Genomic DNA, 25,156 nt, shown 5'->3' with positions numbered 1-25,156 from the left:
ATGGCTTTAGCAGTAGCTGAACGATACTTCAGAAGATAGTATAAATTACAAGTGAAAAAATGGCCTGAATTGTATAAGAGGATATCCTATTTTCACGAAAGTCAATATTTTAAAAAATGTGTTTCTGAAATAGTTGCAAGCATCATCTTCATAATTTGCAAGGGTCTCTGCATCTTTCCACTGCATTTCTGAGTCCCAACTAAAGATACCACTTTTTTCTTAAAAAAGAGTAAAGTATATAGGTGCTTCAAGCAATGACAATTATTTTATTAAATAATGAATTTGGATACTGATATACAGTAAACTTTAAGGTGTGGATTTCAACTCTCAGAATTCCCCAGCTAGCAAGTTAACACACCTTAAAATTGCCAACTTTGAAAACACTGATATAAATGAACTTAAATAATAAGATTTCCTAATTTAAATAACACATTGAAAGATAAAAAGGATGCAAACACAATTGTAAACATTAATCCAAGAAATGTTTTTATAAAAACACAAAGTTTGAAATTACAATAACGAACAACAATGCATTAGTATAATTAGCATGATCTCTGGTTAACAGAGCCCCACATGCCACTTCATCATAGCTCAGTGCCCTGAGGAGGAATAACCATTTCCTAACTAGTTATATTATGTAAAGGTAAAGGTTCCCCTGCACATATGTGTTAGTCGTTTCCGACTCTAGGGGCTGGTGCTTATCTCCGTTTCAAAGCCGAAGAGCCAGCACTTGTCTGAGGACGTCTCCATGGTCATGTGGCCGGCATGACTAGACGCCAAAGGTGCACGGAACGCTGTTACCTTCCCACCCTAGTGGTCCCTATTTTTCTACTTGCATTTTTACGTGCTTTTGAACTGCTAGGTTGGCAGAAGCTGGGACGAGTAACAGGCGCTCACTCTGTTACACGGCACTCAGGATTCGACCCGCCAAACTGCCGACCATCTGATCGACAAGCTCAGCGTCGTAACCCACTGAGCCACTGTGTCCCTTTTAGTTATATTATGAGGGGAGGGAATGTATAACTATTAGTAACCAAGAATACACACCACAATAGGGTATAGAAGATCATTATGTTATTGCAGGAATAAACAGTCAAACAAGTAGGCTATTTTTTATAATTCTGTAAAACTATTGGAAATACATTCTTGAAAATACAACAAGCTCAATGATTTATTCTCTTATTTCCAGGTGATGCACTGTTGGTGCTCTGGAAGGTAGAGCGTTGCCATTTAAATGAGATTATTACTCTAGCACTGAAGTGTAGTTTCAGCATCCAACAAGAATATGGTGTTCGTGATACTGAAGTGGGACTTGAGCTACGAGTGAAGATAGGTACCAGCCCCTCAGTCTAGAACAAACTTGAAGCCTATTTTTCATAGAAAAACTATGCAATGATGTATATGTTAATTTCATCCTGTGCTGAGAGAAACAGGAGCAAAAGGAAAGCTGCAAAGATGGCTATAACCAATAAGTAACCTCTATTAAATTAATATTTCATTTCATCAACACTTAAGATTGAAGGTTAAAAAAATTGCAAGTATAATTTTTTAAAAAATGACAGAAAGATTAGTCCAAAAACCCATTATCCTTTATCAGAGGTAACATTTCAATAAAAATTAAAGTATAAATAAAAGTAATAATTTTCAGGTTACTTATAGATTATGGAATTATTTCATTTTCAACTTTCCCAACCCCATTTTATTTCAGCATGCTATAATTAGGATCTCTGATAAAGAAGTTGAATCTTTTTTCAGGACTCTCTGCAGGTCACATCTCAAAAGTTGTCACTGGTGATAACAGACGACAATATTTTGTGGTAACTGGTCGAGCAGTGGAAGAAGTCCGGTTGGCCCAAAACTTAGCCAAAGCAAGTGAAATTATCATGTCCCCCAACTGCTGGGAGCTCTGTGACCGGAACTTAATTGAGGTAGAAAAAATTAAAAATGAACGAGCTGTCAAGGTTGGTACCTTCTCGGTTAAGAGTTCACTTTGCTTTCTGTGAGAATGTTTTGTTTATAAAGGAACGTGGTTGATTTTAAACATTAAAAGTGACATGATAGTTTTCACATAAAGGGTTAGAATGAGATCTATTCTATATACAAATAATGTCTGTATTATTTTTTATTATTTATTTGTAATTACGTTTTTGACAAATATCCATTCCTCACAACAGAGAAATGCCCACTACTTTTTTGCCAGCATTTTCACATATTAAACTTACTCTATTCATTTTTCATATTTAGTAATTTTAACATATATAAGTTAATCAATTTGCTCATTTTTAATTTATATATAGTTTGCAATCATCTACAATTTTACCTGTCAAACACAACTGCTATGCATTTTAATATATCAGTTTTCAGAAACCTTGCTTTATCATACAGTTGCAGTGACTTCACTGCAAATCGTTTGAGCTCCCATGTAACAACAGGCCATCATCTGAATAAAAAGTACATATATGTCCCCATTCCATTTCTAATATCATCACTAACATTCCTTTTTCATTTATCCTTCCATACAAAACCAATAATATGCATCTTGATATAATCTCTATGATATTTTGTTCTTCCATCGTTATATTAGTACCATCTGATATCAGTTCTAGCCATTATAAGGACAAGCGACAGATGGAAATTGGGCTCCTACCTAAAAGAGACACTGAATTGTCTTTTATGTACTGTAGAGCAGCTGAGAGAAAAATGCAGAGGTTTAAATAATGACATTACAAATAAGCTTTGCTCCTGAAACAGTGTAGGACCTGGAATTCTTTTCTTATGACCTTTCTTTTTTTAAAAATTGACCTTTCTTCAATGAGTAGGGACGCGGTGGCTCAGTGGGTTAGGACACTGAGCTTGTCGATCAGATGGTCGGCAGTCTGGCGAGTCGAATCCCGAGTGCCACGTAACAGAGTGAACGCCTGTTACTTGTCCCAGCTTCTGCCAACCTAGCAGTTCGAAAGCACGTAAAAATGCAAGTAGAAAAATAGGGACCACTATGTGGGAAGGTAACAGTGTTCTGTGCGTTTTTGGCGTCTAGTCATGCCAGCCACATGACCACGGAGACATCCTCGGACAAGCGCTGGCTCTTTGGTTTTGAAACAGAGATGAGCACCGGCCCCTAGAGTCGGAAACGACTAGCACACATGTGCAGGGGAAGGTTCCAACTTTAGGGGCCGGTGCTCATCTCCGTTTCGGAACGCTGTTACCTTCCAACCGTAGTGGTTCCTATTTTTCTACTTGCATTTTTACCTTTACCTTTACTTCTTCAATGAACACCATTCATCAAAACTATAGTGGGGAGCAGTTGGATGTTCAAGTGCTTTAGGTATCCAGAGGGAGTCAACCCTCTGACCTCTGGGAGCCAGTAAAGAAAAGAAGGGGTATGATGTAATGGTATATGGGAATGGCTTTGGGACACAGAGAGAAGAGTCATGGCCTCAACAACTGTCATGTAAAGGTATCTCAAGCTGCAGAAATGGAAAGGATATGGGAAGTGTCTCAGAAGAGGATCCTCCCTAGTTTCCTGGAAAGTAAAAGTTTAAAGAGGAGAGAAATACTTAGAGATTTGCAAAACTGAAGTAAACAAGGCAAGTAGTAAAAACCATAGGTACCAACACTACCTTTATTATGAGGTCATAGTAACAGAATCTTCCAAGTCTGAAAGTAGAAATAGAAGCCATAATCATATAGATCAATTTTCTTATTGAATGTAAATATTTATTAGCTGATAAATTGAAGTAGGGTGTTTATTTGCTTATACACACTGACCAAACTGGTTTAATCCAAAAGAAAAATATAAAAGTCAACATTATGTTCATAATCAATGGAACTGAACATATAAATAGAAATAATAAATCTGCACTAATCTCCTTAGATGCCAAAAAAGTCTTTGATAATTTGCAATAGCAATTCATATTTGCAGAACTAAATTGAATCTCAGAAAAGAATTTCAAGCTTGGGTTAAAATTATAAGCCAATGGCAAAAGTAAAAGATTATGGCCAATTGAGCGAACTCTGCAGATTTTCAGTTCAGTAAAGGAACAAGACACGGATTTCTATTCTTTGCTTTGTCTTTTATCATCATGTTAGAAATACTGTCAGGAAAAAATCCAAGGTGGTAACAGGTCTCAAAATCCACTGAACAGAAATATAAGCTTAAGTGTTATGTAGATGCTGTAATATTAACTATTACAGAACCACAAAAGTCAATAAAACAGCTTATAGATCATAATGTTTATGTTTATTTAAATGAATATAAACAAAATCCATACATATGGAGAACATTCTGCATACATAGTTAATATTCAGTAACAAAAATAACTACAAAATTTCTAAAACAACAAGGAATTAGGTAATTGTCCGCAAGAGGAATCTGGCTGTCAGAGAGCCCATCCAGCCAATATCTTGGCTTGCACTTGACAGGAAACAATGAAGAAATATATCAAAATAATAAACCAGGACAAGAGATTAAAAATATCCTGAAATGTAGCAGAAACTATTATCATAAAACAAATACCTTATTTTATTTAGGCTCTGACTTCATTTTTTTCATTTCATTATATATTTATTGTACCTAATTTTGAAAAAAGCCAAGTAATTATCTCTTTGAGGGAGATGGGTGGTTCAGAAATGTGAAAAATAAATAATTATAATGCTTGTGACATTATATCCAAAACTGTAAGACACTGAAAGAATATCTACTTTTTTATACTTATCCAAATTTAACACTCTAAATCACATAAATAACAGAATATTAAGAATTTAAGTATATTATATAACTATTACTTTATCAAAATGTATTGTACCCAAACTGAGAAAATGGCACAATAGATGGTTAATGGTCTGTACAGCCAGATTTAATAACATATTAAAAGCTGAACTAGGTAAAGTTAAAGGTAAAGGTTCCCCTGCACATGCGTGCTAGTCGTTTCCAACTCTAGGGGCCGGTGCTCATCTCCGTTTCAAAGCCGAAGAGCCAGCGCTTGTCCGAGGACGTCTCCGTGGTCATGTGGCTGGCATGACTAGATGCCAAAGGTGCACGGAACGCTGTTACCTTCCCACCGTAGTGGTCCCTATTTTTCTACTTGCATTTTAACGTGCTTTCGAACTGCTAGGTTGGCAGAAGCTGGGACGAGTAACAGGCGCTCACTCTGTTACGCAGCACTCGGGATTCGACCCGCCAAACTGCCGACCTTCTGATCGACAAGCTCAGCATCCTAACCCACTGAGCCACCGCATCCCTTAAAGCTGAACTAGTTCTATATTAATATTTTAATATTAATATTTTATGGATGTTGCCAGCTCAACATCCAAGAAACACTGCAGGGTTTCTGCTAAGCAGTTTCCTTTATTGTTCTCACCTACAGACAAAACCTTGAGAAACCCAAGCATTTGAATCCTTAAAGATGTTTAAATCCTTAAAGATATATTCGGAGAACTTGCAGGGGTAGCTGACAAGACCCTGTTCCTTCCAACCAAACCATCTAAACTTCACTCTCTCTTAGTCGTCTGGAATGCATTCCCACCCTTCTGGGAATCTTGACTACATTTCACCAAACAAATAAAAATGTGTATTAAAAATCATCCCTGTGTTGAGGCTGATAAAATTGCTACTATAATTTGCATAACACCATCTTCTTGGTATCTCATGTTAAAAAATGATTGACATTGGCTATGGATAGCAGGCAAAACATTGTTGAATACTACAATTTTATATACCTCCAGGTTAAATACATCCGAAATGTCCCTGAATTTAATACTGATGAATTCTTTAACAGATGTGCAGAATACCTGAATCAGAACCACATTTGTGACAGTTTTGGTGAGTTCCTCATGAATATGGAGATTTGGAGTTATTTCTCAGCTCATTTATTGCTATTATCGCATTGCATTTGATTTTCTAACCTAAGTGAAATAGCGTCTCCAGTTTTACAATGATGTAGGAAAGTTTCATTCTAAAATTTATCAGAGATTTTATCTTGCTTTGCCTATAAATAAAATATAACAGCATGAGAGTTACATTTGGCAGTAGAACCTACTTCCATTTCCCAACTACAACTAACCAACTATAGAAATAACCAGGAACTTCTTTTACCTGTGTTTTGAATACATGGAAGGGGCAGTGAAAAGTGGACCATGCTTGCTACCCACATTTCAGAATTGCTATGGTTGCTATATTCGAGATTTCTGTATTAAATTGAAAGTATGAGAGAATTCACAACTCTTTTCGATTCAGAAATAGTCAGAAAATTATGGCACTACTACAACTTACTCACACCCAAACACATACACATACAGTTGCATTAACACACTCACAAACACACACATTTATACATGATGCCAGAATCACGTCCCTGCCCCTCTGAACATTAGCAGAAAAGCATACAGTGTGCACAAATTCAACACATAAATATACCAATATTATATTTCATCAAGGGTCTCATAATCTCTGTTTTTTTTCTTACCTTTCCTTGCCAGAGATTTTGAGATTGGCCTCTGTATTGGGTCAAGATGAAGAACTTGAAAAACGCTTGCGAAAATATGTGATGAAGAATGTCCTGAAGAAGGTACTTCAGCAAATGCTTAGTTACCAATATGATTTTTTTTGCTCTCTATAATAAAAATATTTTCCCTTTATTTTTTTCATTAACTAGTAAAGAAAAGAGTTGTAAGAAAAATTATGAATCTGGTGATAAAATGTTCACTTTGGGGAAACCCAATTTTTAAAAGAACTATATTATGAAAATAACTTTCAGCTCAGGGTAGGATAGTTGAATATAGTTTTCTTCTCCTCAAGTGTCTATTTTACTATTTTCTAGATAGATGATAACCAGCCACTAGAGTATTTGTCAGAGCTACGTCCTGTTACCACTGTTTTTGTGAATATGCAGTTTGAAGAAAATGCCAATACGAACCATGTGTGTAAGGCTATCCAAGATGCCACTGCTATGATCACCAGAACAATATTACCCCTTAGTGGTAACATTAATAAAGTCTTCATGTTTGACAAAGTGAGTCTCCTATAGAGGTATTGTTTCAACAGGTTCTATCATGTTGTACCAACAGAGAAAAAGAATGACTTCAATAAAACTAACTGATAATATGGAAAGCGTGTGAACCAGTGGCGTAGTGTGGGGGGTGCAGGGAGGGCCGGCCGCACCGGGCGCAACATCTGGGGGGGGGCGTGCTCAGCGACGAATTCCTAATTTGCATTTAGAGGTGCAGATTGGCACACGCAACTTTCCTTTTCAATCTGGATCCTAGTTTTTGGTCTTGGGGCTTTGCATGAAGGGTGACGGTCCTTTGCTGTTCCTGCTTGGAGCACTTTAGCATTGCTCGGCGGCACCCCAGTCGCCCCCTCCCCGCAGCGCTTCAGAGGAGGAGTTAAGCGCAGAGTTTTTGCGCCTAGAGAGGAGAAAGGGGGGCTGGGAATCCAGCTTCCTGCCCCTCCATCTCCCCTTCCTGGTCTCTCGACGCCTCTTACGCCTGGGCTGCGGAGGTTCCCCTGGTGGGGGAGGGGCACCAGGTTGCCAAGGAGGCTCCGAGAGGGGGAGGGCAATCAGGAGGGGGGAATCCCCGGGGGGAAGGGGAGGAGGGATTCCTGTGGCGGGGGAGGGGTGCCAAGTGGGCAAGGACGCCGCGAGAGGGGGAGGGAATAGGAGGGGCGGGAAGGGGAGGAGGGATTCCTGGGAGAGCCAGGTGGGTTTCCCCCAGTTGCGCCCCCTCCCCTTCCGAGTCTCCACCTTTCCTCGCGAGTTTTTCTGCTCCGTGGGAAGCGCTGCGCCTTCGCTTCTCCTCCTCCTGGGTTGCGGCTTCCACGAACGGCTCTCCGATCCCCTTCAGATCCTTCCCCCAAGACCCCCTCCTGCCCCGCAGCCCCACCTCTTGGCGCAGCCCGGCTCCCCACCTGGGAGATCCTGGTGTTTCCCGGAAGGTTGGGCACCCCCGTTCCCATGTTCGGAGGAAATAAAATAATTTTAGGTCAAGTGACAGGTCTGGGAGCTCTAATTGCCTCCACTTCTCTGAGATCGTTCTCAAAACAACTCAAATGCAACTGATTGATGTTGAAAGGACAGTGGGAGATCCAGGGAAGAAAGGAGGAATTTGTTTTATGACTTTTACAAGCAAAATGTTAGAACTGGATTTCCCACTTCTGTACCCACATGGCTTTTCAGTACCATATTCTCTTGGAGGAAAAAATAAACCCAGGAGTTTCTCTTGTTGACTATCAGAGTGGGGCAGTTGACAGATACAGAAATGAGCAGGCACTGTGTAACTTACTGTAAATAAGAAGCTGTTTGAGGCTTTATAGAAGTAAAATAGAATATAGATTATTAACAAAGTGCTTTGACATTTTAACTTTGCTGTTGGTTCACCTGTTAACTACTTTGCCTCTCTATCTACCAAGTAGATTAAGGTCAAATTGGTTGTAAATAGAAGTAGAACTTCATAAATTTTGGGCCTACTTCGTAAGGGAAGGAAAGTAATATTGCTCCAATATATTTATGAATATTCAAGTGGAGGGGAATAATATATGTAAATCTGGTTTTGTCTTATTGATGCACATATTTTCCTTCTATTTGAATGTTCTGTATATCCTCCGCTGCGCCGCCCGCCTCCTGGCACGGCCTCGGGTCCCGGCGCTTCTGCCGCACGTGAGGGAGGGGATGCCGGACCTTCCCCCTTTTCCCGGGGGAGGCGTGGGTGGGGGGTGCGGCGGACGCCCAGGATGCGGGGCTCCCTGCGGCAGACTCGAGTGCTAAAATCCACGGGTTAGGGGGCGCAAATTACTTGCCTTGCCCCGGGTGCTGACAACCCACGCTACGCCACTGGTGTGAACATAGTAATGCTTCATTTCATTAGCTGCTATTCTTAATTTTTATTGTTTCTACTGTTCAACTGTTTCTTTTATGATGTTTTTCAATACATGTATATAGAACAGAACAGAACAGAACAGAACAGAACAGAACAGAACAGAACAGAACAGAATAGAATAGAATAGAATAGAATAGAATAGAATAGAATAGAATAGAATTCTTTATTGGCCAAGCGTGATTGGATACACAAGGAATTTGTCTTCAGTGCCTAAGTTCACAGCAAGAAATTGGTCATATATCATAAATCAATAGTAGTAGAAAATAGTAGGAAAGATGAGAAAATATGAGAAATGAGACAGTGCTGTGGGAATTAAGTGTTCAGCAGAGTGATGGCACGGGGGAAAAAAACTACATGTCTGACTGTTTTGGTATGGAATGCTCTATAGCGGCATCCTGAGGGGAGAAGTTGGCCATGTCCAGGATGTGAGGAGTTTGTAGATAGGCATCCTTTAATGTTGAGCAGCAGTGGTCTAAAATATTCTTGCCTCTGATGAGAGAGTTGACATGCTGAATGTATCTTGGCAGCTCCTGGCTTAGGTTAGCATTGTTAAAATCTAATACAATGAGGAGGTAGTCTGGATATCTCTGTTCAGTCCATACGATTTGATCAGTTAAGGTTTGCAATGCCTTGTTTATGCAAGCTGGGGGTGGTATGCAGACCCCAACTAGGATGAATGAAGAAAACTCTTGGAGGGAGGGATAATAGGGTATGTAAGTGATTAATAGAGTCTCTATATCCACATCACAAAATTTCTTTAGTGACATTTCTACACGATTTGTTGTTAATATAAAAGCATATACCTCTACTCTTCTTTTTGCTGCATGTTTCTGCAATTCTATTTGCTCTTGAATCTGAAATCCTGGGATTTTCAAGCAGCTGTCTTTAATTGATGACAATTAATTTAATTAACAATTTACAGTGCTATATTGTAATTTTACCTAGACTACTATAGGATAGTGTACCTTGATTTGAGAAGCAGCATGCAAGACTAAATAAGTAAATATGTTTTATGAATTATATTCACCTTTTCTTTGAAACAGTCTTCTCTGATACACTTTTTCCTTCTTCTCAAAAAGGGCTGTACTTTTCTTTGCATCTTTGGTCTTCCTGGAGATAAACAAGCTGATGAAAGCACAAATGCTCTTGATAGTGCCTATAAAATTCATGCTTTCTGTTCCACAGAACTTATGAAAGTAAAGTAAGTAAATGAGAGTGGGATGTCATCAATATACATCTGATCACATGTAGTGCTCAAGCCCCAGCTTTCTATATCAAGGAGTGCCATGTCTGCATCCAAGTTCTAATTCTGTATTTGTAGAATCATGAAGAGATGTATCAGCTAAGGCTTGGGTTTAAGTTTCAGGGGAAATTATTGGGACAATCAGCAATCTAAAGCTCCTTCTAGACATAAGCACTCTTTCATTCTATGATCCGTTCTGTGTTCTACATCCACACTATTTGGGGCCTCACTTGAGAAATTGAATCAGTTAATTACAGTGCAGGTTTAATTCCTACTCCAGAATAGCACTGTGAATGTATTCTTTAGAGTTGTGGGATAGACAGCTGCCTCATGTTTCCTCCCATTCTGGATATTTTCTCCCTCCTTCCTGCAACAAAGTGCCATGTTGAAAATACCACGGAGGAAGAATGGTGGTGGTGAAGCAACTGGCTGCTTCAAACAGTTTGAGGGGCTGAGCCAGAAGTTGTGTGAAAATGCCCCAAGTGACAGGAGGATTTTCTAATTGTACTGCTTTATCCTTCAAATGAGCTTAGGTCTAAGTTTTTAAAGGCTTTGATACTATCTTTATAGATACACTACATTTTGCTAACAATGTTTTAATCCTATATACGGGTCTTCCTTATGTCTCAGATAAAGTCCTATCCACCATTCCTTGAGACAACAGCAAATTATATCATTGTAGAATTTGCTGCTCCCATTGGGAACCCTTTTCCTGCCACAGGTACTCATTAGGGCTCCTCTTGCTGTATCAATCAATGGTTAGTGAAATGTGTCAGACTGAACTCACATCCAAATTGCTATGGCTAGTTGCTTCTTGAAAAGAGTGAAAAACATCTAACCCTAGAAGAGCTATGCTAGGATTACTTACTGTAGCTATGGTATGAGTTGAGGATGAAGAAATATCATAAAAACATGATAGAAAAAAGTTGTTGAGATTTTTTCATGTTGTGGTTATGGTCTACATCATATATGTCAAACTCATGACATCACGTGACATCGCGCAATGTATCTGAACTTTCCCCCCATTGCCGGCATGGGGTGGGTGCAGTTTCCTTGGGCCGCATTTGGCCCGCGGGCTGGCAGTTTGACAACCCTGGTCTATATGAACCAAAACAAGGCAACTTTTCATTTAAAACTAAAATCTCCCATTTTAGGAAAATAGACAATTTATCTACTGTTATTATCATTTTTCCAAGAATACAACCTCCTTCCTGTATTAAGGGTACAGTATGAAGGAGAAAGTTGGTTTCTCTGACAGAGAAGATCTGTCAGAAAAATAAGGTGTTAAGGTTACATCTTACCCATTTATTTTTTAAGAAACATCTATTAGTTTTTCTTCATGAGAAAACAGATACATCTCTCCTATTTTTTACTCTTCTGGGTCCAGAATGCAGACCATAAGTGCATTGCTTATGTAACTAAAACTGCATCACCTGGCACAAAGGAAGGTTATAGAAATCCTTAAATTACAGAAAATCTTAGTTAAAAATCACACAAATTGTAAAGTAGCTCAAGAACAGGTGAGCGTGCTCAATGGATAGTGGATGTACTGTATGCATGGATGAGAGGAATGGAACAAGAAAGTGAGGAACAGTGATGGGGATGATACAAAATGAAGACACTGGGATTTTAAGCAGAATTCTTTGCAGATTCCATGTTGGATAGATAATTGCAGATAAGTCATTGCCCCAGGAAATCTAAAGACGTTTAGAGATCCAGTGCAGCCTATCATTTTCAAGAGATGTTTTTGCTCTCTTTGCAAATTCAGTTACTTTTGTTCCATTTTGTGTTGTAGGATTGTTTCTATTGGGGTCACTGCTGGGCCAGTTTTCTGTGGAGTTGTTGGTCATCGTGTGAGGCATGAATATACAGGTGCAGTTGTAATGAGTCTAAACCTTAGCAATCAAATAAAGTACTGGAAATAGATAGTAATAAAAGTTTGAAGACCCATGTTCTATTCTAATGGAATAAGCAGAGGTTGTTCTGCTTTCTGAAGGTTGGGAAAAGATCCCGGAAAGAAGAAACAAGATCTGTGGCACTTTTTTTTTGCGACGTTGTGCGACCCATTCGTTTATTTTATTAAAAATAAATACATTATTGACCTGTTTATTAAATAGATCAACCTATTTTCCAAAGCACCAGAAAGCAAGATAAGAATCAATGGATGGAAACTAATCAAGGAGAGAAGCAGTGCTTTTTTTGTAAAAGAGAAAGGTGCCAGAACTCACACATGTCATACAACCCGCTTTGCCTATGCTACAAAGTTCCATCCAAAAAAGGTGCCGGAACTCCGTTCTGAGCGTTCTATGACAAAAAAAGCCCTGGAGAGAAGCAACCTGAAATTAAGGAGAAGCTTCCTAACAGTGAGAACAATTGACCAGTGGATTGGCTTGCCTCCAGAAGTTGTGGCTGCTCCATCACTGGAGGCTTTTAAGAAGAGTCTGGACAGCCACTTGTCTGGAATGGTATAGGGCAGGGGTAGGCAACCTCGGCTCTTTTATGACTCATGGACTTCAACTCCCAGAATTCCTGAGCTGACTCAGGAATTCTGGGAGTTGAAGTCCATGAGTCATAAAAGAGCCGAGGTTGCCTACCCTTGGTATAGGGTCTCCTGCTTCAGCAGGGAGTTGGACTAGAAGACCTCCAAGGTGCCTTCCAACTCTGTTATTCTGTTATTTAAACATTTATACAGTGGCCCATCCTATAACCAACTCCAGAAGTAATTGTGGTTATTATAAAACACCTCAAAGCAGCAAGGGTTATTTAGGTCTCTGTGGATAGAAAATTCTATAACCAGGATGCTGTTGCTCAGAAGGTTAGTCTTCTGCCTATCAAAATTTGAAGAACCATTGGGGCTCAGAATGATGCCTTCCCAACTTACTGATAATGGTGGTTTTGGAAGAAAGATTCTGCCATTAGTATCAAATAGAATCAGGTGTCAGACAGCATTTTTGGATTCTTTTGCTTTTGTTTATTCTTTGGGTCCTGCAAAGACTTCTCCCTATGAAGACTCTCTTGCTGTGCCATGCTGGAAATTTATTACCCTAGTGGTACCTTATGAAAGCTAAATCAATCTACAGGTTTTCTTTTTTTAATCCCAAGTTTGGGGGACTTTGGGGGAGGGAGAAATATCACATAGAGAATTGGAGTTTCCTTTTTCAGCAGTCTGTAACAGTGAATCTGACATTTCAGTTGGTTTTTCTAAATGGTGAAGGAAATTCTGTTCCATCTTCTGCTTTAGCAAAAGTACCGTTCTATAATAAAGTTACTTTAGTCAGTTAGGTGATTCAGTCCTTGACCTCATCTTGTTTGCAATACTGGTTGGGGAGAAATGTACATATAATTTCTAGCTTCTCTCTTTTTCTTTCCATGTTAGTGATTGGACGGAAAGTTAACCTTGCTGCAAGGATGATGATGTTTTATCCAGGATTAGTAAGCTGCGATGCCCTCACTTATTCCAAATCTAAACTTCCCCACTACTTCTTTGAAGAGCTCCCATTAGCTGAGATGAAAGGTGTTGTGAACCCTGGGACAGTCTATCAATTTCTTGGTATTACAGAGAAAGCGTAAGTACCATTTTGTCTTCTTGCACAAGAAAAGGAGTTTGCTCTGCAGAATAGATTCAGGAAACATCCCTTTTCAGCAAAGCAGGCTGCTTGATTTGCAAAGACCTCTACTGCTGGAGGATGATTTCTCACATCCTCTTGTCATGTCTAAAGGAAAAATATTTATCCTTTCTTATATCTACTTCAGCAGTTCTGGGTCTACAAGTTAATGTACATCAAAGGCGTTGTGTTTTCACTGTTTCTTCTCTCAGGCACAACAAAACTTTGCTCATGTCCAGTTGGACAATTAGATATACTGTATGTTAAACAAAGGGATGCAGTGGCTCAGTGGGTTAGGACGCTGAGCTTGTTGATCAGAAGATCGGCAGTTTGGTGGGTTGAATCCCAAGTGCCGCGTAGCAGAGTGAGCGGCTGTTACTCATCCCAGCTTCTGCCAACCTAGCAGTTCGAAAGCACGTAAAAATGCAAGTAGAAAAATGGGGACCGCTATGGTGGGAAGGTAGCAGCATTCCGTGCGCCTTTGGCGTCTAGTCATGCCGGCCACATGACCACAGAGACGTCCTCGGACAAATGCTGGCTCTTTGGCTTTGAAACGGAGATGAGCACCGGCCCCTAGAGTTGGAAACGACTAGCATGCATGTGTGGGGGAAACTTTACCTTTACCTATGTTAAACAAAAAAATAGTTTAGAATGATATTACACATTAAGAGGCAAATAATACATATATTTTCAGCTGTTAAGTATGTAGATCATTGGAGATGGCAAGGACCACGTGATAGGATGTTTCCTTAGAAAAGGGTGTGGTTCATCTTGAAAAAGATGATGGTGTGTCCCTTCCTCAAGAAGCCATTGCTCAACCTGGCAGTTTTAAATAATTACTAGGCTGTTTCCAGTCTTCCCATTTCAGAGACAGGACAAAATAGATTTTCTGTACTTTTTTCAGCCTGAGTTCGGGCCCAGGTACAATCAAAACATGTGTGGAACATCCCTATGGTAGGAATGGAATAGGATAAGTGATTAATTGCTCAATTGTTATTGTTATTGATCATTGTATCCTTCTGGACCATCTGCAAAGACTGAGAGTGGAGGGCAGAATTCTGCAGGGGTTTTTCTTCCTTAAGTGGGTGGTTCTAGTTAATGGTACTAGGGATAAGAGATCAAGACCTAAGAATCTCCATTGTGTGCACCACAAGGATTAACACTTCTCTATTCCTGATTTAACTATTACATGAAGCTGGGGAAGATCAAGTATTGGCATAGAACAGGGGTAGGCAACCTCGGCTCTTTTATGACTCATGGACTTCAACTCCCAGAATTCCAAAGAGCCGAGGTTGCCTACCCCTGGCATAGAATCAGATATCATCAGTAGGAAAATGATACTTTACTTTATATCTTAAATCTGGGCTCCTGGGTGTGATTGGCATTCTCTCAGTGCCTGGAAGCTGTCAGAATCTGGATGGGGAAGAATAGTCTTAAATTTAATCCCAGGGAGATGGAATGGCTTTGATTCCAAATATATTTCATCCTTGGTTCTGAACAGGATTATACAGGGCTGATTGATAATTTGAGTGCCCCTTTGACTCATGGCTCCTGCTTGAAAAGCAGGTGTGACTGTAATTACGAGGACATCTTATGCAGCAATTATAGTATTTCCTGGATTTGGAATGTTTGTTCATAGTCATTTCTGTGTTAAACACTCCTTGTTGGGGCTGCCCAATTTGGAAGTTGCAAATAGTAATATAGTAATTCTTGAACATTAAATTATTTAAGCAAAGGAGGCTCTCTCCCTAAAAAGACAAATTATTTTCTTAGAAGTCATATACTATTAGTAATTCTTCCAAGGCAATTTGAGAAATGTTAGCATAAATTTCATTTTCTTCTCTCTCTCCCCTTCTCCCCATGCTCACTTTTAAAACTAGAATGATTTACAAAGCATATTTAACCAAGGAGAGATCTGAACTTTATCCTTTACTAGGTACGTGAACTGATTTATAGTACCATAACAATTAATTATTGGGATGCTGGAATAAACGTGCTATTGGTTTATGAGATGTCTGTTTGTCTAACCCACAGGTCGGCAACCTGCGGCTCCGGAGCCGCATGCGGCTCTTTGAGCCGTCTCTTGCGGCTCCCAGCCGCCCGGTGCGCGCGCACCTCTTCCAACGGGCAGTGGTGCGCGCGCACCTCTCCAAATGGAGAGTGGCACCGCCCGTTTGGAGAGGTGCACGTGCACCTCCCCAAACCTTTGGGGAGGTGCGCGCGTACCTCCGCGCGAATGGGCAGCGGTGCCGCTCTTTCAGGAAGCCCGCCGCGGCCCGTCTGTGAAGCTGCCGAAAGCGGCAGCTTAGCAGACGGGCCGCGGCAGCTTCCGCAAAGAGCGGCGCCCCTGCCCATTCCGAGAGGTGCGCGCGCACCTCTCCGAACGACCGGAGGTGCGCGCGCACCTCCCCAAACTTTTGGGGAGGTGCGCGCGTACCTCCGCGCGAACGGGCAGCGGTGCCGCTCTTTCAGGAAGCTGCCGCTTTCGGCAGCTTCCTGAAAGAGCGGCGCCGCTGCCCCTTCGCACGGAGGTACGCGCGCACCTCCCCAAAGGTTTGGGGAGGTGCGCGCGCAACTCCGGTCGTTCGGAGAGGTGCGCGCGCACCTCTCGGAATGGGCAGGGGCGCCGCTCTTTGCGGAAGCTGCCGCAGCCCGTTTGCTAAGCTGCCGCTTTCGGCAGCTTCACAGACGGGCCGCGGCGGGCTTCCTGAAAGAGCGGCACCGCTGCCCATTCGCGCGGAGGTACGCGCGCACCTCCGGTCGTTCGGAGAGGTGCGCGCGCACCTCTCGGAATGGGCAGGGGCGCCGCTCTTTGCGGAAGCTGCCGCAGCCCGTTTGCTAAGCTGCCGCTTTCGGCAGCTTCACAGACGGGCCGCGGCGGGCTTCCTGAAAGAGCGGCACCGCTGCCCATTCGCGCGGAGGTACGCGCGCACCTCCGGTCGTTCGGAGAGGTGCGCGCGCACCTCTCGGAATGGGCAGGGGCGCCGCTCTTTGCGGAAGCTGCCGCAGCCCGTTTGCTAAGCTGCCGCTTTCGGCAGCTTCACAGACGGGCCGCGGCGGGCTTCCTGAAAGAGCGGCACCGCTGCCCATTCGCGCGGAGGTACGCGCGCACCTCCGGTCGTTCGGAGAGGTGCGCGCGCACCTCTCGGAATGGGCAGGGGCGCCGCTCTTTGCGGAAGCTGCCGCAGCCCGTTTGCTAAGCTGCCGCTTTCGGCAGCTTCACAGACGGGCCGCGGCGGGCTTCCTGAAAGAGCGGCACCGCTGCCCATTCGCGCGGAGGTACGCGCGCACCTCCGGTCGTTCGGAGAGGTGCGCGCGCACCTCTCGGAATGGGCAGGGGCGCCGCTCTTTGCGGAAGCTGCCGCAGCCCGTTTGCTAAGCTGCCGCTTTCGGCAGCTTCACAGACGGGCCGCGGCGGGCTTCCTGAAAGAGCGGCACCGCTGCCCATTCGCGCGGAGGTACGCGCGCACCTCCGGTCGTTCGGAGAGGTGCGCGCGCACCTCTCGGAATGGGCAGGGGCGCCGCTCTTTGCGGAAGCTGCCACGGCCCGTCTGCAAAGCTGCCGAAAGCGGCAGCTTTGCAGACGGGCCGTCGCCATCGGGCAACCGGGAACCGGTTCCATCTCATTTTTTAAAAAATGGCAGCCGCGTGCGTCCGCGCATGCGCAAAAAACCTTTTTGCGCATGCGCGTGCATGGACACACGCACGCGGCTCCCTCTTTTTTTAATTTGTGATGGAACCGGTTCCCAGTGGCTCTTTTTCTTTTTTAGGTTGCCGACCCCTGGTCTAACCTTTCTATTCAATTTAATCTGCCTAGCACTGAATGTTTGTGCTAAAGATTCAATGGTATTTCTATGCATATCTTCAGATACTGATTACTGTATAATTCTATAGATGTCTACTTAGAAATCGGAGCTGTTGCATTCACTGGATAGTGGGCAAAACTGTGACATTTTAAGAAGTATTGCCAAGAAATTCACAGCTTGCCTTCAGAAGTTGTGGATGCTTCATCACTGGAGGTTTTTAAGAAGAGACTGGAATCTGAAATGGTATAGGGCAGGGGTAGGCAACCTCGGCTCTTTTATGACTCATGGACTTCAACTCCCAGAATTCCTAAGCCAGCATGGCTGGCTCAGGAATTCTGGGAGTTGAAGTCCATGTGTCATAAAAGTGCCGAGGTTGCCTACCCCTGCTATAGCATCTCCTGCTTGAGCAGGGGTCTGGACTAGAAGATCTCCAAGGTCCCTTCCAGTTCTACTCTGCTTGATTGATTGCAGTCAAGGCACTTATTACTATTGGTACTCCCTTTGCTCTCTTTTTGCCACATATTTCTATTTGCAGGTCTTTGTATTTTGTTATCTTCTCCAGTTCTTTCTCTTCTATTCTGCTATCTCCAGGTACTGCTAGGTCCACTATCCAGACTTTTTTGTTGTCTCTCTTATCGACAGTTATCTGGGGTATTGTGCAGCAGGTCCCTGTCTATTTGAATTCTAAAGTCCCAGAACAATTTAGCTACTTCATTTTTCATTATTTTATGGTATTATTTATTAGTTTATTTGATTAATATAAATTATTATTTATAGTCTTTTTCTGCTTATTTATATATACAACAATGTGACATCGCAGATGTCAGTTCTTTTAGCTGGTGTTGGCCTTCATATGCATCAAGTTCTTCCCAATGACCTAAGAAGCTGAAATATATCATACTGTGTTTCCCCGAAAGTAAGACCTACTCCTAGCTTGATTTTGAGGGGTGGGCCTAATATAAGCCCTAGTTTTGGGGTACACACCTAAAAATCAAGCTAAGGTGGGAGGGGGGGGGTGGAGCTGCCCCATGTGCCCTGCACCCACTTACTGTTTTAGCTAGGCTTCCCATGAATTGACACCTGCCTTGCCTCGCTGGCCCACTTCTTCTGCGGTGCCTCCTGGCCTGCATTTCGCCATCGGAGGCCTTCTGGAAAGGTCTCTGATGGCAAAATGTAGGCTGGTGATGCCCTGCATGTCAATCCAGAATAGACACCCTCCCCCCCAAAATAAGATGTGGTGCCTCTTTTGGGGGCAAAAAAAAAAGACCGAGTCTTATTTTCGGGGATACATAGTGGTAGCATATATATGGATCCAAGCAGCGTGTCCTATTTTAATTGACAGATGAAAATGTTGTCAATGTGCAAATTTCCTACGTGCTGTTAAAGTTTTTTTTGGGGTATGGCATTTGTGTGTCAATAACCACTGGGACCATCACCACCACTAGAACATCAAGATCACAAGAAGTGATACTATCTCTTTATACTGCATTAGTGAGGCCACACTTGGAATACTGCATCCAGTTCTGGTCACCACAACACACAAAAAAAGATGTTGAGACCCTAAAAAGAGAGCAGAGAAGAACAACTAAGATGATTAGGGGTATAGAGGCTAAACTGTATGATGAATTGTTCAGGGAAGTAGGTATGTCTAGCTTTATGAAGAGAAGAATTTGAGTGATGTCTTCCAGTACTTGAGAAGCTGTCACATAGAAGAGGGGGTCAGATTTTTCTGTAAAGCACTTGAGGGCAACACATGAAGTAATGGATGGAAGCTCACTAAAGAGAGATCCAGCCAAGAAGTAAGGAGAAATTTCCTGACAGTGAGAACAATTAATCAGTGGAACAGCTTGCCTCCTGGAGTTGTGGGATCACTATCACTGGAGGTTTTCAAGAAAATATTGGACAACCATTTGTTTGGGATGGAATAAGATCTCCTGCACTGGGCAGAGGGTTGAACTAGAAGACATCCAAAACAGGGGACCATTTTTTCTCTGCTGCCCAACCTTCAACCACTGCTGATTTTTCTCTTTGACATAGACAGGATTTATTGTCTATGGAAGAAGAACATGTCTGGAAGGAAATTGCTGAAAGGTTTCTCTAAAGAACTCAGAAGAGGTCACAATATTATCTAAATATGGGTTGTGATTGTTTTGCATGCATATGTACACAGAGAGATAAATACAGAGAGATGTACATTTCTTCTGCTTAGTACTTGTGATGAATATTACAACCATGCAATAAAATAGAATAGAGCTGGAAGGGACCTTGGAGGTCTTCTGGTCCAGCCCCCTGCTTGAGCAGGAGAACCTATACAGGGGTAGGCAACTTTGGCTCTTTTATGATTAGTGGACCATGCTGGCTCAGGAATTCTGGGAGTTGAAGTCCCTGAGACATAAAAGAACCAAGGTTGCCTACCCCTAACCTATACCATTTTACATGTGACTGTCTAGTCTCTTCTTAAAAATCTCCATTGATGGAGTACACACAATTTCTGAAGGCAAGCTGTTCCACTGGTTAACTGCCCTCACTGTTAGGAAGTTTCTCCTTAATTCCAGATTGCTTCTCTCTTTGGTTAGTTTCCAACCATTGTTTCTTGTCTTTCCCTCTGGTACTTTGGAGAATAGTTTGATGCCCTCTTCTTTGTAGCAGCTCCTCAAATACTGGAACACTGCTATCATGTTGCCCCTGTTTCTTCTTTTCTTTAGACTAGCCCAACCCAAGTCCTGCAGCCATTCTTCATATGTTTTAGTCTCCAGGCCTTTGATCATTTTAGTTGCTCTTTTTTGAACTTTTTCCAAGGTCTCAACATCTTTTTTATGCTATGGTGACCAAAACTGGTTGCAGTATTCCAGGTGTGATCTTACTAGGGTTTTATAAACCGGTACAAGTACTTCACATGATCTTAATTCTATGCTTCTGTTTATACAACCCAAGATTGTATTAGCTTTTTTGGCTGCTACTGCATACTGCTGGCTCATTATCAAGTGATCGTCCACTAGAATTCCTAGGTCCCTTTCACAGTTGCAGTTTTTGAGCTAGGTCTCACCTAATCTGTACTTAAACCTTTGATTTTTCCTACTTAAATGTAAAAGTTTGCTTTTCTCCACATTAAAGCTCATTTTGTTGGATAGAGCCCACTGTTCAAGTTTGTCAGGATCTTTTTGGATCCTGAGCTTGTCTTCTTGATTTTTGGCTATTCCTGCCAATTTAGTGTCATCTTCAAATTTGATGAGTTTTCCTTCTATTCACTCGTCTAAGTTACTAATGAAGATATTGAAGAGTACTGGGCCTAAGATGGCACCTTGTGGTACCCCACTGCTTCTCTCCATGTGGATGTAGTACCACTGAACACTACTCACTGAGTACGGTTTGTCAGCCAGCTACAGATCCATCTGATGGTGTTGTCTATCGCACCTTTTTCTAGCTTACTAAGCAGCAGGTTGTGGTCTACTCTGTCAAATGCCTTACTGAAGTTTAAGTCCACAAAGTCCACAGTGTTTCGCTGGTTTACCGGTTTAGTCACTTTATCAAAGAATGAAATAAGATTGGTTTGGCATGATCTGTTTTGACAAACCTGTGCTGACTACTGGCTATGACTTTGTTTGCTTCTAGTTGTTTGCAGATCTATTTTTTGATTATCTTTTCTGGGATTTTCCCAGGTATTGATGTTAGACTGATTGGTCTGTAGTTTCCTGGGTCTGGCTTTCTTGAAGATGGGAACCACATCAGCCCTTTTCCAATCATCAGGTACTTCCCCGGTGCTCCAGGATTTTTGAAGGATGTGGTGCAATGGTTCTGAGATAACATCTGCCAGCTCCTTCAGAACTCTGGGAAGTAATCTGTCAGGTCCCGGTGATTTATATTCATCAAGGTCAGATAGGTGTTCTCTTACCATTTTCAGTGGTATTGTGCTGGACTGGGCTTTTATGATCATATTTTTCAGAGTTTCCCATGCTTCTTGCGTTGTTTTCCCCTTTAGGGTTTTTTTACATGGAATCTTTCCTAGGTTCTCTCTGAGTTTGTTAAAATCAGCTCTTTGGAAGTTTAAGACTCTGGTTGGAATATTTTCTATTGTTTGTGTTTGCATTATATTGAATTTCAGCATGACATGGTCATTTTCACCCCAGGTTGTGGCAACTTCAACTTCCTCTATCACTCTCAGTTAGTAAGAATTAGGTCCAGTATAGCTTTAGTTCTAGTACCTTCCTCCGCCTTTTGGATGATAAAGTTGCTGGCTAGGTTGTTTAAGAATCTGTTTGTTCTGCCACTCGCTGTAGTTTGTCTCCCAGTTGATATCTGGATAGTTGAAGTCTCCCCTTAGTACTGTGGTATGCTTCCTACATATGTTTGTTAACTGGTGGGCAAAGAGTTCATCTATTTCTTTTGATTGGTTGGTTGGCCTGTAATATATACCTATGGCAATGTCACTTTTTTTTCCTTTTATATTGACCCATATACATTCTGGACAGATTTTATCTTGGATCATGTGCATTTCTGTAGATATGTAGTGTTCTCTTAGATATAGTGCAACTCCCCTTCATCTTTTTGTAGATCTATTTCTTTTGAACAATTTGTATGCATCCATCAGTACATTCCAGTCATGGGTTTTGTCCCATCTAGTTTCTGTAATGCCAACTATGTAATATCTTCCCTCATGTACTATTGCTTCTAGTTCACCCTGTTTGTTCCCCAAGCTTTGAGGATTTGTATATAAGCGTTTAAGATCTTTATGCCTGTCCATAGGTATGTTTCCTGCATCTCCTGTTTTTGGAGTTTTTCTTTTTTCTCATCACTCCCTACCTCATTGTTTGATTTGTTTTCTTGGGATATATAATAATAATAATAATAATAATAATAATAATAATAATAATAATAATAATAATAATAATAATAATAATAATAGTAGTAGTAGTAGTAATAATAATAATAATAATAATAATAATAATAATAATAATAATAATAATAATAATAATAATTTAATTTTGTATATTATGTGTTGTATATAGTGTTTTAATTGCCCTGTACACCGCCCAGAGTCCTTCGGGAGAGGGGCGGTATAATAATAATAATAATAATAATAATAATAATAATAATAATAATAATAATAATAATAATTTGGAAGGGACCTTGGAGGCCATCTAGTCCAACCCCCTATACCATTTCAGGCAAATGGCTGTCCAGTCTCTTAAAAACTTCCAGTGTTAAAGCATTCACCACTTCTGGAGGCAGGTTGTTCCACTGGTTAGTTGTTCTAACTGTCAGGAAATTTTTCCTTAGTTCTAGGTTGCTTCTCTCCTTGACTAGGATTGGGTTTGGGTTCTAGAGATTCTGAAGATTGGTCACCCTCCCCCACTCCCTCAGTTTTAGTTTAAAGCCCTCTTGATGAGTTGGGCCACTCTTTTTCCAAGTACATTTTCCCCTGTTTTATTGAGGTGCAGCCCATCCCTTGCCAAGAGTCCTGCACATACTGTAGGAAATGTAGTCGATGGTCCAGGAAACCAAAGTTTTCTTGGCGACTCCAACCCTTTAGCTAGTGGTGTATTATTTGATATAATTTCTCATTCAAAAGCTAATTCATTTTGTGAATGCCTGTTTTAATATACAACATAATTATTTTGTTCTTTGTTTTCCTTTATTATTTTCTTGCAGGTCGCAAGAAGGAGACTGACATCTTTGAAAAATTACTGGAAAATTTTAAAGAATCTAAATTGAGCCATGTTATAATATATGAAGGTGTCATGGGATATGGAAAAAGCCAACTAATAACTGAAATTGTCTATTTAGGACAGGCTCCTGGACAAAAGTTGGTGCTTTTTACATCTGTTGGTTACATATTTTCAGAAATTCACTTTCTTCTTTCCAATCTTTTCATTTTTCCGTGGTCCTGGCTCAGTTGTGAACATTACAAGTGTATTGTTTTGTGTGTGTAGCCTTGAGCAGTGACAAGTGTCAGTGGTTCTAAGACTCTATGGGCCTGAAAGGAGGACATTAGAGGTTGAAGGTATTTCTGTGATAAATTGTTTATTTATGGGTTTCTTCCTCTTCCTCACAGCTTTAGGAAAGCATCATTTTTTAAATTGTGCTTTTTCAAAGTCCAACTTTTGTTTCCATAGAGTATAACAAGAAAAACCATTGCCAGCCTTTCTAGATATTGACACAACATGACATCTGAGTATCTTTTCTAAATCTTTCATTTTCTAAATCTTTCACCCTACCAGTGTTAGTATCTGTAGCATATTTGACTTCTGATTCCTTTAGAATTCATAGTCTTCAAAAAAGGTAAAACTATCCTTCATTTCTGCATCTTCATTAGGAATTCAAAGAGGGTTTTATGTACCTGTTATTCATTTGGTTTTCGTTATCTTTAATTTTAGTCCCATGTTTCCCACCACTGGAAATTATTTATTTTTCATATTGCTGTAAGTCAGACATGTCAAACACAAGGCCCGGGGGCCGAATCTGGCCCACGAAGTGGTTTCATGTGGCCCGCAAAGCCATCCTGGAAACAGTGAGGGAACGGCCCCCACTGCCTTGGCCCTGGCCCAGAGACCCTCCTTCTGCCAGAGACCTTCTGATCTGTCCCACTCCTGCCCAGGCCCCCATAGGCACCCTTGATGCAGACGATGTAGAGCTGGCCATGCCCACCCAGTAGGCCATATGCACTCTAGCCACGCCCACCCTGTAGGCCATGCCCACCCGGCCCCCTGAGGGCAACCGCAATGCTGATGTGGCCCTCAATGAAATTGAGTTTGACACCCCTGCTGTAAGTGGTGTCATCAGCATAATGTAGGTTATTGATAATTTGTTCCCCCAGTTTTAAATTCACATAACCTTCTTCCAGTCTTGGCTTCCATTATATATATATATATATATATATATATATATATATATATATATATATATATATATATATATATATATATATATACATACACAGGCAATCCTTGTTTAAGGACCATTCATTTGGCAGTCATTCAAAGTTATGGTGGCTTTGAACAAATGGTAGTTATGTCTGGTCCTCAAAATTCTGGCCATTGCAGTGCCCCAATGATGACGTGATCAAAATTTGGGCACTTGGCAGTCCACTCACAATTACAATGACAGGGATGCTTCAAGTCTCTCCCCCCCACACACACACCTATCTCCCCCTTTCGGCATACTTGTACTTCATCATCTCTGTGGGCTTGCTGCCCTGCACTCTGCTGGCCCTGCTACCCTATGCTCCACTGGCCCACAGCTGACCTTTGCTATCTACTTCCTCCTGGTGCTGCTGATCACACAAAGTGAAGGGCAGAAGGGCCAGCAGAGGCGGCTGGGTGCAGGGTAGTCAAGTGGGCAGAAGTGGGGAGGGGGGAAGTTGAAGGGGAGGCAGTCTTTTACCTTATCAAGGTTCAACACTGTGAGAGACTGAGGCAGGAATGACTTGGACGGAGATCTGTCCCTCTGTAATAACTGATTGGGGTTTGATTAATGACTGCAACTGGAACTGTCAGGGGATATACGCTGAATAAATAAGAATGCTATCTAATTTCATCTCACTCCTTTGCTGGACAGGAACCAGTCAGTTCTGCCATATTTCTCTCTGTACTATTCTGCCTAAGATTCACATGAGGACAATGACCCGTTCT

The 25,156-nt window shown here is 41.6% G+C and overlaps 2 protein-coding genes across 2 annotated transcripts in view; one reads left to right on the top strand and one right to left on the bottom strand.

Annotated features, from left to right (window-relative positions):
* The window catches only part of ADCY10 (adenylate cyclase 10), a gene marked incomplete at both ends in the record, with an annotated part of 87,913 nt that overhangs the window by 6,288 nt on the left and 56,469 nt on the right, over positions 1 to 25,156 (top strand). Inside the window, 10 exons of the mRNA XM_083358158.1 lie at positions 1,190 to 1,333; positions 1,756 to 1,961; positions 5,725 to 5,821; positions 6,478 to 6,566; positions 6,819 to 7,010; positions 9,954 to 10,075; positions 11,913 to 11,989; positions 13,494 to 13,683; positions 15,603 to 15,658; positions 23,178 to 23,331. Of these exons, the coding sequence (XP_083214284.1) occupies positions 1,190 to 1,333; positions 1,756 to 1,961; positions 5,725 to 5,821; positions 6,478 to 6,566; positions 6,819 to 7,010; positions 9,954 to 10,075; positions 11,913 to 11,989; positions 13,494 to 13,683; positions 15,603 to 15,658; positions 23,178 to 23,331 (1,327 nt within the window). The remainder of the gene's footprint in view (positions 1 to 1,189; positions 1,334 to 1,755; positions 1,962 to 5,724; positions 5,822 to 6,477; positions 6,567 to 6,818; positions 7,011 to 9,953; positions 10,076 to 11,912; positions 11,990 to 13,493; positions 13,684 to 15,602; positions 15,659 to 23,177; positions 23,332 to 25,156) is intronic.
* MGST3 (microsomal glutathione S-transferase 3) overlaps positions 1 to 25,156 on the bottom strand; it is a 112,657-nt gene that overhangs the window by 52,436 nt on the left and 35,065 nt on the right. The window lies entirely within an intron of this gene.

The sequence above is a fragment of the Vipera ursinii genome, assembly GCF_947247035.1.
Source record: "Vipera ursinii genome assembly, chromosome: 3".
NCBI lineage: Eukaryota > Metazoa > Chordata > Lepidosauria > Squamata > Viperidae > Vipera > Vipera ursinii.
The sequence above is the reverse complement of the archived record's forward strand: the minus strand, read 5'-3'. Positions and strand labels throughout refer to the sequence as shown.